The following is a 13,712-nucleotide window of genomic DNA, read 5'->3' on the forward strand; positions in this document are numbered from 1 at the left end:
ATGCAAACACTTATTCTATTTCTCTGTTTATCTGTTTTTCCTAATTTATTGTATTCTTACTAAATGTGTCAAGTTACAGCTTACTGTATGTCAACATTATGTAGGCTACAGCATGTTTGATTAAGTATAGCCTAAAGTCCAGCTTTATCCAATAAAGCAAGACCTCTTCAATGTGCAGGCCAAACAGCCACATAAGCAACAACAGTAGACTAAACTAGGGATAAAATTAACATGCTATTGTTTATAGATCAAATTGTCGTTCAATTAAATAAGGAAACAAACAATTAAAAATTCATGATTTACATCAAATAATTAGGTCACTACTCTCAAATCACAGAATCACAATATATAAGACACGTATTCCACCTAGTGGTACAAAACAGGAAATGCACCAATATTTTCACTGAAAATAAAATATAATATAATACAATGTAATAAAATATAATATAATAAATATAATATAATATAATTAGCTATTCTTAAGAGATACACCATTTTAAAATGTACTCACAAATACCCTGCATTGCAGAATGGGTTAGTCCTCTGTCAGGCAGTATAAATTGGATAAATAAATATAAATAAATAAATATAAATATAAATATGTGTTTAATTATTTTATATAGCCTATCTTAACATATATATATATATATATATATATATATATATATATATATATATAGTATATGATTGTGTGTGTGTTTTATCATAAATATATGTGTTTAATTATATTTTATATTAAATTATTACGAATATTATGTTTTTGTTCTGTGCAAGAACATGCTATTTAGTTACTGTGAATAGTTTTGTGGACAATCGCCGTTTTGGGGCCGAAATAACTTATTCACATCAGCTCCAAATTTAGTTTTATTTTAGTTTTATTAACAAAAAATAACATGTTACAAATACAACAACCATATTTGATTTTTAACAGAATGAAAGCGAGGCCGTGACGGATAGACTCTTCCTTTTTGTAAGAAGATTCAGTAGACAAAAAACTCCAGACAGAGCTGTGGTTGATTATAAGCAGGGGCGTAATTTGCGGGTGGGACGGGTGGGACATGTCCCCACCACTTTTTGCCATGTCGATATTGTCCCCACCACTTTTTAAAAGTTCTCGCGGCACGAATAGCTAACAGTAGAAATAAATAAAACATCTCCAACTGGCAGACCAGTCATTTCGTTCGTTTGTAAAATAAAAGAAGCGATCTAGCCCTGAAATTTGTTGTTTTTTAAATCAAGTGATCAAAGTGCTCCTTGCCGCCTGCGATCGGTGGCGCGGTTACAGTGTATCTCGTGGCTCACGCACAGTCTTCACATGCATGCGCGCTTCAATCCGTTTCGGAGACTTTTTGTTCGTTCCGGTGCAGAGCATGTGAGCGGAGTGGAGCTCGAGCGGGCGGATCTTGGACAGAGCGCAGAGAGGGGCATTTTTTAAAGGACGGAGAGTCGCCCTATTTCCCGCTCCAATTTCGCTTCGCTCACACCACGAGTCGGACTCCACGTCTTTTCCCCGCCTAGCTCGCATTGTGTTCAGCATCCCAAGCGGGTCTGCAAGGGCAGAGAGGGTTTTCTCCGCAACAACCGCATGAGTCTGAAGCCTCAGACATTGTCCAAACTTGTGTTCTTGAAGGTGAACTTTTTCTTTCTTTCTTTCTTTCTTTCTTTCTTTCTTTCTTTCTTTCTTTCTTTCTTTCTTTCTTTCTTTCTTTCTTTCTTTCTTTCTTTCTTTCTTTCTTTCTTTCTTTCTTTCTTTCTTTCTTTCTTTCTTTCTTTCTTTCTTTCTTTCTTTCTTTCTTTCTTTCTTTCTTTCTTTCCTAAAAGTTTGACAATGTAACCCATTTAAATTGTAATGTGCACTCTGCGCAAAAGTTCAGTTATACGAATTTTGGCCTAATAGTTCATTTAGCATACTTTTAAAACGTTTATGTAGCCTACAGTAGGCCTCTATCCTGTATATTTTTATTTATAATAAAGCCCATTGATTCGTTTAATTTTACAGCATTTTTTTGTACAATTGATAAGCATAATTTTATTAGGCTATTTGTGCGCGCTGTGCAAACGTTTAGTTATCAAAATGTTGGCCTAATAGTTAATTTACTTTGTAAATTTACTTTTAAAATGTTTATGTAGGCCTTTATTTTTTACATTTTTGTTTATACACTTATTTTTTATCTTTATTTATATTATTAGGCCCATTTATTCGTTTAATTGTACAGCAGTTTGTGTATAGACAATGGATAGGCTATAGCCAATTTTATAGGCTATAAGCCAATTTAAATTTTAATCGTGCGCGTTCCGCAAAAAATCATCAAAATTCTGGCCTAATAACCTAGTTAATTTACTTTTATCTATATTTTTGTTTATATAATTTTTATTCATATTATTAGGTCACTTTATTCGTTTAATTTTACAGGACTTTCTGTAGGCCTATAGCATAGGCTATTCCACTGGACTTGTTGTAAAGTCGGATCTATGTTTTATTTACGTGTCACGTGATTCATTCATTTATACACATGTCCCACCCACTTTTTATAACAAAGTTACGCCACTGATTATAAGTAGCCTACTATAACCAGGGACCTTTACAGAGTGTTTATTTTAATTTATTTTTTATTGTTTTGTTTATTTATTTATTTTTACAGCGGCCGCCACTGAAAACCCGAAAACACGGCAAGAGAACTATCTAATCTAATCCCTCACAGCCTCGCTTTCACACCTGTCATCGCGCTGCTGTAGCTGGGACTTTTGAACCACTAGAGGACAGTAAAAGATAGAGATAGTTTTTGTCAAAAACTACAGTAGGAATCCGTGTGAGTGAAGCAACTGCTGGATAAATAATAAAACAGACTAATTAATCATATTCCTAAAACATGACGAAGCACATCACGCACTAATTTAGCATTGCATAGTATTGCGGTTACATTTTTAAAACGTTCTTTGTAATTTTCCGAGTTTAATATAAAATGTTTGTCCTTCGTTGACTGAAGAAGAAAAGAACCAATAAAATCGCAGATGAAGTTTCCAACCACTGCTCTCTCTGCTCTCACTGCGTCGCGTCTACTGAGTAACCAATAGCAGGCGACTGGGGGAGGGGCCAAACAGCTCTGACAAACACACTTGAGAAGGGTAAACAGATATCACCTCATGGACGCAGATCCAGCGTACACAGAGAGCTGGACACTGAAAAACAGACACGTATTTGTCAATTCTGGGGGTAAGTAGCAATGCATCCATTTCTTAGGCTGAATAAACTTATACTAATGCATTTAAGTCGTTGGGTGAAGATCAGCAATGTAAAGAGCAAATTGTTTTTAAGTAACTTTTAGGTTGCTGGCTAACAGACGTGCAAAGCACACGTGTCGTGGTACCATAACTTACTTTGATCTGGATTCGAGTAGTGTTTTATACTTGTATACTGTTATATTTCTGTGCATATGGATTGGTAAGGTTGCACGTATTGCGTATGTGTTTTGATTCTGTCCACGTGGTCCTGGGAACATTATATAGGCAAGTGCAATTTTAATAACCCTTTAACCAACGAACTCTAATATTCTATAGTCTATTCATTACTCTGTTAATTGGTATGCAAAACTCTGTCAAAGCTCTAGGCCCTTCTTTTACACTACACTTGAACTCCTCTAGGACTGCTGGTGTCAAAACAGTAAGGTTTGGCACACACAGGTAGAATGCATGTGTAGTATGCATGCTCTGTTTTGTTAAAAAATCGGTTAATCCCTTCTTTTGCTCAGTGAGGTCATCTTTAAAATAAAATGCATTTAATCTAAAAGCTGTAGCATATATCTTAATTATGTTTATTTTATTACCCTGTATTTGTAAACTATTGTAGCATATTTTGTACAGTAAAAACAAAATGGTAATTAAATAAAGGTAAAAAAATGAGGAAAAAGTTTTACTTTAAGGATTTTCTTTGTTAATGAATAATGTATCATGAATAAATGTTCTTCCTTAAAATACAGGCAGATTTTCATTTTTAAAGGCCAGTTATTTCATGGATCCAGGAAACTATGCATCCTGATAACATTCCCTTGGCCATTGGAATTAAAATAATCCCACATCATCACGCACCTAGAGATTGGCATGGTTTTATTTCTGTTAGCCTAATAGCTGGTTTGATTTGCATTGAGAGATGAGCTTATGGAAAGTACCCCATGCCAATCTCTAGGTATGGTGAAGGGTATGGGATGATGTGGGGCTATTTTTATTCCAAAGGCTAAGGGAACTTTATCAGGATGCATAGTTTCCTGGATCCATGAAATGTATATTTCCAAAAGATTTTTTTTTTATTCCACTTTTAGTCAACTTTAGCGTGGGTGTATTCACTTATGCTAAGCACTGTACATCATGTGAATACTGCGTTTAAACTAAAAAATCCCAAAAGAACGAGTGCACTTTAAATACTGGATGACGCACTAAATTAACTGATAAACTGGAAAGGGGAGGGTCTATCAGACTTTGTTTAATGACAAAATAACCTTATAAAAATCATAAATTCATTTGGGATGCAACTTTTAACTTAAATGACCTGACTTAAGGGCGCAGTTAATATGGCTCGTTTTGATTTTGCATTATTAGTTCACTGCAACTGATGCACAAAATACAATTTTTGAGAAATTCAACTGCAGTATATATATATTTTAATGTATATTAATGCTATATTTTAAATGCTTATTGGTGCATTTTAGTAGATATCAATGCATTATTATATTTTTGTAATGTTTTGCATTAAATGTATGAATATATCATTACATCATATAGTCATCAGCCAGATCAGCCAACAATCCTTTTAGCGTATTAGTAACCAATAACCACGTGCCACTGTTTTTGATTCAGTAACTCACAACCTGGCCTCCTGCAAACAGAAAGAAAAGGGTGTTTCCCCTGAGTAACTCTCTGATTGGCTGGGTTTTTTATTGTGTTTGGGTTTACTCTTGGTTATTTCCCCTCAAAGCATATTTCAGAGACTGTCATCAAGTTCCCTTTCTATGTGACGCGTCAGCTGTTGATCACCTAACATTGCACAGTGCCTTAAAGAGTGTCCAAAAATGACAGTCATTTGTTATTTGTTTCATGGACCTGACACCACAGTGTGTGTGAAATAAGTGTGCATTAAGAGGTCTGTCCTGTTTCAGGGAGGAGTAGCCATTGTTTTGGCTGTAAAGGAAATAAAAGGGCGTTGAAAGAGATGTGAAATGGGCTATTATTTTTCTGACACTTTGTTTGAAGAACTTAATGCATGCATAGTCTTCTATATTTATCTATCTATATATAGTTTGTACATATCTTATTATTTTTTATGTCTACTAAACTATATCAGTGTGATAAATTTCAACCATTGTTATTGTCTTAACCTAGTAATGTCATATTTGGGGACTCCTACAAAAAATTAATTACTGAGCAGGCCATTACTATGTGTGTGTGTGTGTGTGGGTATATATAAATTTTTTTTTCGTACATTGTACTTTTGATTCAAGTACATAGTAGTTAAAAAAAACTTATTATAAAGTGTGACCAAGAATTCTTACTTTTACTCCACAAGAATGCAGTAAATTCCTCAAAAGTGACAGTTAAAAAAATTTATGTGAAACTCGAAAAATTTGACTCATCAAAATTGTAACAAATAAAGGCTTGAAATATCTCACTTTGAATGTAATGAGTCTATATAATATAGGCTATTAGTTTCACCTTTTAAGTTGAATTACTGAAATAAATGAACTTTTGCACGATATTCAAATTTTTTGAGTTTCACCAGTATAATGGTACAAAAGTTTTGTTTCAAATAATGCTGTTCCTTAAAACTTCAAAGAATCCTAAAAAAAAAAAAATCACCAAAATTAAGCATCAACTGTTTTCAACATTGATAATAAAAAGAAATGTTTCTTGATCAACATATTAGAATGATTTCTGTAGGATCATGTGACTGGAGTAATGATGCAGAAAATCCAGTTTTGGAATAAATTCCACTTTAAAATATATTGAAATAGAACATTATTTTCAATTTTAAATACGATTTTGCCATATTTATACTGTATTTTCAATCAAATAAATGCATCGTTGGTGAGCATAAGCAACATGTTCCTCCATTAACCGACCGAGCGTTTATTGTTTGCAGCAAGCATTGTCAGTTTGACATGCTAAATGTCTCAGTTGCAAATATGCAGATATGTCCAGGCATGTGCAACCTTACTCATGTGTAACAGTGCAGAGTGACTCCAGTAAGAATGCTGCTGTATTGCCAGACCACACCTAGTTCACTAGATTAGGGTGCAAAAAGTGGAATACCACATGTTAATTTACACCAAGGGCCAAAACCAGTAAGCTTGATTCATTGTAACTAGATGAAAAGTCACATGTGTATTGTTTATCTTGACTTGTATACTGGCTGTATATTGCTATTGTTAATCATAAATGGCGTAGAAAGATTAAAGCAAACATCATGATGTTGCAAGCCGCCTCTCTATTGAGTTATCCATGTGTTAGATCTGAAATCATGTGCATTGAGCATTTCCAGACTGTCTTTGAAATAAAAATAGAATAATTCCTTCCTTGTTTCCTAGTGTCATATCTTCCTGTTGGCTATTGAGGGATCATCACATTGTAGAATTATTTATTTATTTATTTATTTATTCGTTCATGTCGTTTTACAACATATTACTTTATTTCCATGAACGAAAAAAAAAGGAACAGGAAGAAGAAAAAATCTTGAAGAAATTAAGAGAAGAAATTAAGTCTGCGACACACATTGAATTTTCACCTATTTTCATACAAAATGTGTGTTTATATCCTGATGGGTTGCTCAATGTCTGTTTGAGAGAATTTTTCCTTGTAGGAGAACCTTTACCTCAGGAAACAGGTCAAGTTTAAAGCCCTTTTATTTACAGGATAGTCAGGCTCTCATCCAACGCCTCCCCTTAGTTAAGCTTATTTGTGTCTGCGCTCTGAAGAGTTTACTGGTACAAAATTGCTTGTTTTCCATGTTGCTGTGTAAGTAGAGCATTTTATAGTGGCGAGCTGGCAGAATATTAAAAAACAACGTTCATCATGAAGTTTTGCAGTAGTGCTTGGGCTGAATCACAGGTTCATAGCTCCTCATATGCTTCTTGTAATTGACTTAGTGTCTGCAGCCAGTTTGAAAGACAGTTTGTCATTGGCTAAAGGTTTGGAGACTTGTGTCATCGTGAAAACGTTTAACCTTTGATAGAGCTGCCAAGAACGGTGATAACAGCTGTTTTCTTGATGCCCCATGACACTCCGGTGTTGTTTTAAAGACATTCTGTTTACATATTACAGTCCCCATACAAATAATATCTCATGTTGGTTTGGTGTACACTAACAATAAATATATACACGTTTCCATTCAAAAGTTTGGTAAGATATTTTGTTTTTGAAAATTCTCTTACCATGGCTGTATTTATTTGATGATATAATATTGTGAAATAAGTTAAAATAGCTGTTTTCTATACTATTTTAAAATGTATTTTATTCCTGTGATGGCAAAGCTGAATTTTCAGCATCATAACTCTAGTCTTCAGTGTCGCATGATCCTTCAGAAATCATTCTAATATGCTGATCTGGTTCTCAAGAAACATTTCTTAATGTAGATTATGTATTGGCCTATATTGATTAATTCAGTAACATGGCCAATGTTATTATATTTGTTTTATTTTTCATTGCTTTTTTGTTTGTTTTTTTTAAACCGAATTACTGTGACAGATTTCCACAATGATTGTTTGCTTAAAAACGGTTGAGGTTGAGGCTATTGAATCACTTCCTTCTCTCTGGTACAGAAGGTGTAAAGAGGAACCATCATGGCAGGCGACATGTTGTTGCTGATGAGGGGTTTAGCCAAGCTCAGCCAGGCCGTGATCGAGACCCAGGCCAGCTCTTTGCGCATTGGAGGGGTCCAAGCTGTGAGCCAAAGCATGCAAATGACGGCGGAACAGGGCATGAGCGTGGCCATGCAGAAGATCCAGGTGGGTTTCCACTATAAAAGATACTAGTTTTCATTATTAGATGGAACGTTCTGGGTATGAATGAATTTGATTGGTTGATTTGATGTTGTTGTAAAATAGGCAGTGTACTTGCTTTCACCTGTGACCATGCATCAATTACATTCTATTTTAATTATGCAATTGAGGCATAAAATGTTTGCAAACCATTGCAAATGTGAACAGGCTATTGCTTCTGAAGTTTTTGAATAATATTTATAATCAAAGTAATATAAATGATTTACTCTACCGTTCAATGTTAGGGGTCAAGATTTTATTTAAAGCATTAAATAATGAGTTAATTATTAAACAATGAGTCATGGCACTGATTTGGGAGTCGGACATTTTAAGGGCTGTCAAAATGATTCCAATGCACTGAAAAGTTCACTACACATAATGACATGCGATTAGAGACAAATAAACAAACATACATTCCGAGACAGGCCATGAACATAATCTAGCTAACATTTATACATTTATTTACGGGTGAGATGTTGTATATGTAACAAGCAAAAGTATGTATCATAATGTTCTTTAAATTACATGAACAAATAATGACAGAATGACAGATTCATAAATACCAGTTGTGATGTTATACATTGAGTCGCCAGAAATAGAGCCATCAGTGTGAGTCTGACTTCATGTAAACAATATACCGATTCCCAGCAAAGGGAGCTGATTAAGACGTACCCTCTTCTTCAACTAAATGCTCCTCATTTGAGCTTTTCTATTTATCTGAGAAGCATGTGTCATAGTTTCCACAAACTGTTTTCATCATTAATAATAATAAGAAATGTTTCATTAGCACTAAATTAGCATACTAGAATGATTTCTGAAGGATCATGTGACACTGAAGACTGGAGTTACGATGCTGAAAATCGAAATTGTAATAACATTTCACAATCGTGTTTAATTTAGCTGTAAATGCAGACCCCAACATTTTTAATGGTTGCATATATAATTTATTTTAACAACAATATATATTCTGATCATCATTGTTATTATAATTTATTGAACATATTGTTTTTAAAAACTAGCAGAAGCTGCAATAAACCAGCCAAAGCTGTTTGATTTTGTTTCTAATAAAGCGTTTTGTTACTCTTGGTAATATAGTTACGTGTATCTGTTATTTTTCATTGGTAGCTGTATGGCTTTGTGTAATTGGAAGCGCTCTATAATGGCGTTTGATTGCACCTCTGTTGTTCTCGGGTTCATTCTCCACAACACATCTAGGGTATAATACCTCCAACAATACAATTATGCAAATGAAATTTAGGCCTACCTGGAGATTGGATTACTGCCTGGGTTTCCAGAGCATAGGAGAGCAGGGTGTGCTGCCAAGATAGTTGTGTTATCAAAGCCTGTGGAACTGATTGTGCACTTTTAAAGTTCCTTATCAAAAAAGCATACTTCATCTCTTATTATAAAATGCATTACATTGTGTCTAACAACACCCTTTAGTCATAACTATATTCACAATATAACATTCATTTAATTGAATTTATTTCAGCTGTGGGAAAGCACATGAAATAACCAAATGGTGTTCATCTACTTTATTTTCTAGGAGTTCACAGGCGGCCAGCAGAGCGTTTCTGATTTCAGCACAGACTTGGAATCCAAGTATGACTTCACGTCTTCAGAGGAGAACTTTGAGAGTGCAGCACATGGAGGTTTGGACAGTGATTCAGTTTTCAGGGACGCTAACGTAGGTGCTGCTAGCACATACAGCCAGGCCTCAGGGAAGTCAAAGCTGTTCGAAGGCTACAAGGACCCTACTAGCCAGTTCAGCGGACAAACGCGGTCGTATCACCAGGATCACTCTTCAGTGGGAGGCATTACGGCTGAGGACATTGAGAAAGCCAGGCAGGCAAAAAGAGACGGCTCCAAACCTCATAAACAAATGGTACAGTCGACCATTTTCCAATCCCTCATCACCCATGAATAACTAGCCATTTGTCCCACCTATATATGTCATGCCTTACAGAGGATAATAATAGTTGCAATGCAATTTACATTCATTCGTTTAGCTGGCGCTTTTATCCAAAGCGACTTACAATTGCTATAAATGTCAGAGGTTGCACGCCTCTGGAGCAACTAGGGGTTAAGTGTCTTGCTCAGGGACACATTGGTGTCTCGCAGTGCATTTGAACCTGGGTCTCTCACACCAAAGGAATGTGTCTTATCCACTGCGCCATTGTTTGTTCCCCTAAAGTTAGAAGTTGGTTGCAGATATAGACACCTATAACTTCATTGGATTTTGTTGAAGGCCCCATGACATGTTTTGATTAGTGCAGTTTGCTGCAAAAACAACAAAACAATTTGGCTGGACATTTCATTGGGCTCATCCCTTTTTTTCATTCCCAATTGCTTGATTGAGAAAGAAAGCTAACAAAAACATAGGCTAAAATCAACAAAACAGCATTTTTTTAATATATTGAGTTAGGAACATTAAAATCAGGGCTCGACAATAGGACCCGGGGGCGGGGCCGGCGTGAACGACGCTCGGGACAGTTGGCAGAACAGTCACTTACTCGATCTTGCCAGTGCTGCTTGTCATTTGCATGTGTTTTTAAGCCCTACCATTCGAAATATTCAATCACAAGAAGACGCGAAAGAGAGCTCTTTACTCGAAGTGTCTGCCGAAATCATTTCTTTCACTTAGTCTTGTGCTTGAATGGACATATTCACAAAGAATTGCGTCAGAATGCCCATATCGGCGAGTATCCTCGTAAACAGTCAGTTGCGCAAAACGCTAAATAAAGCGCATGTGTAACACTATATTATTGCAGTCCTATAAAATACTGCTGCTGTCTGTGTTTTTAATGTTAATCAAACAACAAAGCACAATAAAAAATAAATACTTGCTGCTCTTTTTAAATTTTAATAAGGATTAATCTATATTTAAATTCATACAGCAAAGACTACGCAGTGTTATTTTACACTTGATTACGTTTTTCAATTTCTGTACCAGAGTAATGTGTATGTAACTACTGTTAGACCAACCTGAAAATTTTCATTTTTTTATGTTTGTTCTATTGTATTTATTTGTGCTGGTCCTCCTAATTAGATTATTTGTTCTTATTTTATTATTGACTGTTTACTTGTATACAAACAGTATTTGGAATTTATGAGTAAGGCTAGTAGTTTTTGTGTCTCAATCTTATTTATTAAGTTGTCAGGGGTTTTAAAAAAAAACAATAATTAGGCCTGTTTTATTTTACTTATTTATTCATTTTTTTTGTGGTGGGGCTAGTGAAAATTTAGGCAGGGCCAATAGAGAAAATAAAAAAAAAGTTTTTAAAAAGGAAATTTGTAGCTACATGTTGGAAGCACGTAACATAACTCTAAATGCCTGCTCTTTCCCTCTGTAGCTTAGTGAAAGAGCGAGAGAGCGGAAGGTACCGGTCACACGGCTGGGGAGACTGGCGAATTTTGGAGGTAAGGTTATTGAAAATATGTATGTACACCTTTCTAAACATTTCAACACTCTTAAACAATCTGTTTAAAAAGATGTACATTCTCTTGAGATTATGTAGCCTATAAAATTGCGTTTTATTATACGTGATTGCCTCATGTGGGCAGACAAATTATTGCCAGTTGAATATTTTACACTTGGTAATTCTCCTGTTACTGGACTCTTTCTATTGAGACATAAATGAAGCATGGATGAAAGTAATTAGGGCATTTCTACAATGCCCATGGTAACTGAAAACCTTTTTTCTTTTGCATGGTGCATCCAATCCAGCGAGTGTGCTATTTTAAACGGTGCTGCCTCCAAATCTTTTGAATATATTTAGTACTGTACATGTTGTGTAATGCATCACTACTTAAGGTTCTGGATTCTTAAGGCCATTTTCCTGGTTGCTGTCCTTTCTGGATTTCTGGATCTCATGCCTGTTTAAAAGAGCTGCTTCTCTATACTGATTTCCCCCATAGAACATGTCAGAGCCAGATTGAGGGCTCAAGGTTAATCTGCAGGTTGGACCGTAATATCGTAGACTGCGGCTGTCGCTGATTTGGATTATGGGACAGAGCTTAACCGGTCTGGGAATGTGCATCACCCCTAAGATACAGTAGAGCTTCCCATTCTGCTCTGGCTGTGTGTAACTTTACACGCTTTTGTTGTTTAAATGAGAGTGTACTGGTTATTTCTCAGAGGACTAGTGCTGAATACAGTTACATGGAGTGAATGGCTAGATATAGACAAGGGTTTGAGCGGAAAGTGCTGTCACATGGGAAAATTAAAGGCTAGCGGTCATAGTAGCTCTCTGGTTCACAGCAAGCTAGTTTTCCACTGACGTACACCAATTGGGACGTTATAACATGCATCTGCTGTTGGTGTGTGTGCATGATGGGTGATATGTTTGAGGGTCTGTTATCAGATTGAACTCTTATCTACCACCGTTGCAAGAAAACATCTTCAGGCATCTGTTTACTACAAGATCATTGGTAATGGGATATACTTGCAGTGACCTATGCTTGTATTCTCTTAACCACCAAAGTATCATGGGACTGTGTGAATTTATTAGGGGGATGTGTTGACAAGTCTTTATGACTCTAGGGATCAAAGCTACCGAGTCTGTTCAAGATGACTTGAGTTTTATGTGGCATCCAGTTTGCAAGACGACATGCAACTTCCTGTTAATGTTATATTGTGTATAAGCAAATAGCCATAGACATTACTACATTCTGATTGTTCAATATTAAAGCACATGTTTTTCATTATTAAACATTTAAATTTTAGTATAATTGTATCATTATTATAATTAACAGTAATGTAGAAATGATAATGTATCTGTTGTTATTTTAATTATTTATAATGTATTATTTTATTAACAGCAATGATTATAATTTATAATAGTAGTATGAAATTATATCAGATTTAAAGATTATCAAGCATTTGTTTTAGTAATTAACAATAATTTAGGCCTTAACTTTATATATATATATATATATACATACACACATATACATATATATAATTAGATTTTTGTGGATGTTTGTGGTCTTATTGTGAATGAAATATTGGTGTGCATTGTTCTAAATAATTAAAAAAATGGTAACACTTTACAATAAAGTTCATTAGTTAACATGTACAATATGTGAACAATACTTCTTCAGCATTTATTAATCTTAGTTAATATTAATTCCAACATTTACTAATACGTTATTAAAATCAAAGGTTGGATTAGTTAACATTAGTTAATGGACCGTAAACTAACATGAATGTACAATGAACAGCTGTATTTGTATTAACTAACATTAACAAAGATTAATGAACACTGTAACTAATGCATTGCTCATCGTTAGTTCATGTTAGTTAATGCATTTACTAATGTTAACTAATGAACCTTATTGTAAAGTGTTACCAAAAAAATTAACAAAACTAACCCGGTGTAAATGGACCACTTCACTTTTCTTTTCTTTTTTTTTTGAAAATTAAAAATTTTGTTCAGTCATATTACAGAATTTAAGTTATTTTGTTACACTGTAGATCACTTAGAGGAAACATTGTTTGTGTTGCGATTTATGTTGTTGTCACAGTTGAAGTAGTTTTGTATGATGTGCGTCTGACTTCTGTCCTCACCTTGACCTCACTCCTGGACATGAGCTATCCAGTTCAACTGTTTTCTGGCTCCCGTCCTCTAGCTCTCGTTGGATAGTTGAAGATCGTGATTAATTGCATCCAAGAATAGTATCCGTCAC

At 35.0% G+C, this 13,712-nt stretch overlaps 1 protein-coding gene across 1 annotated transcript in view; it reads left to right on the top strand.

Moving 5' to 3' along the window:
- Window positions 1–3,054: 3,054 nt before the first annotated feature.
- coq8aa (coenzyme Q8A, genome duplicate a) overlaps window positions 3,055–13,712 on the top strand; it is a 29,353-nt gene continuing 18,695 nt past the window's right edge. Inside the window, exons 1-4 of the mRNA XM_039693172.2 lie at window positions 3,055–3,214; window positions 7,806–7,991; window positions 9,571–9,909; window positions 11,378–11,444. Of these exons, the coding sequence (XP_039549106.2) occupies window positions 7,827–7,991; window positions 9,571–9,909; window positions 11,378–11,444 (571 nt within the window). The 5' untranslated portion in view covers window positions 3,055–3,214; window positions 7,806–7,826. The remainder of the gene's footprint in view (window positions 3,215–7,805; window positions 7,992–9,570; window positions 9,910–11,377; window positions 11,445–13,712) is intronic.

This window comes from Pimephales promelas, chromosome 13, assembly GCF_988280905.1.
Source record: "Pimephales promelas chromosome 13, fPimPro1.hap1.1, whole genome shotgun sequence".
Lineage (NCBI taxonomy): Eukaryota > Metazoa > Chordata > Actinopteri > Cypriniformes > Leuciscidae > Pimephales > Pimephales promelas.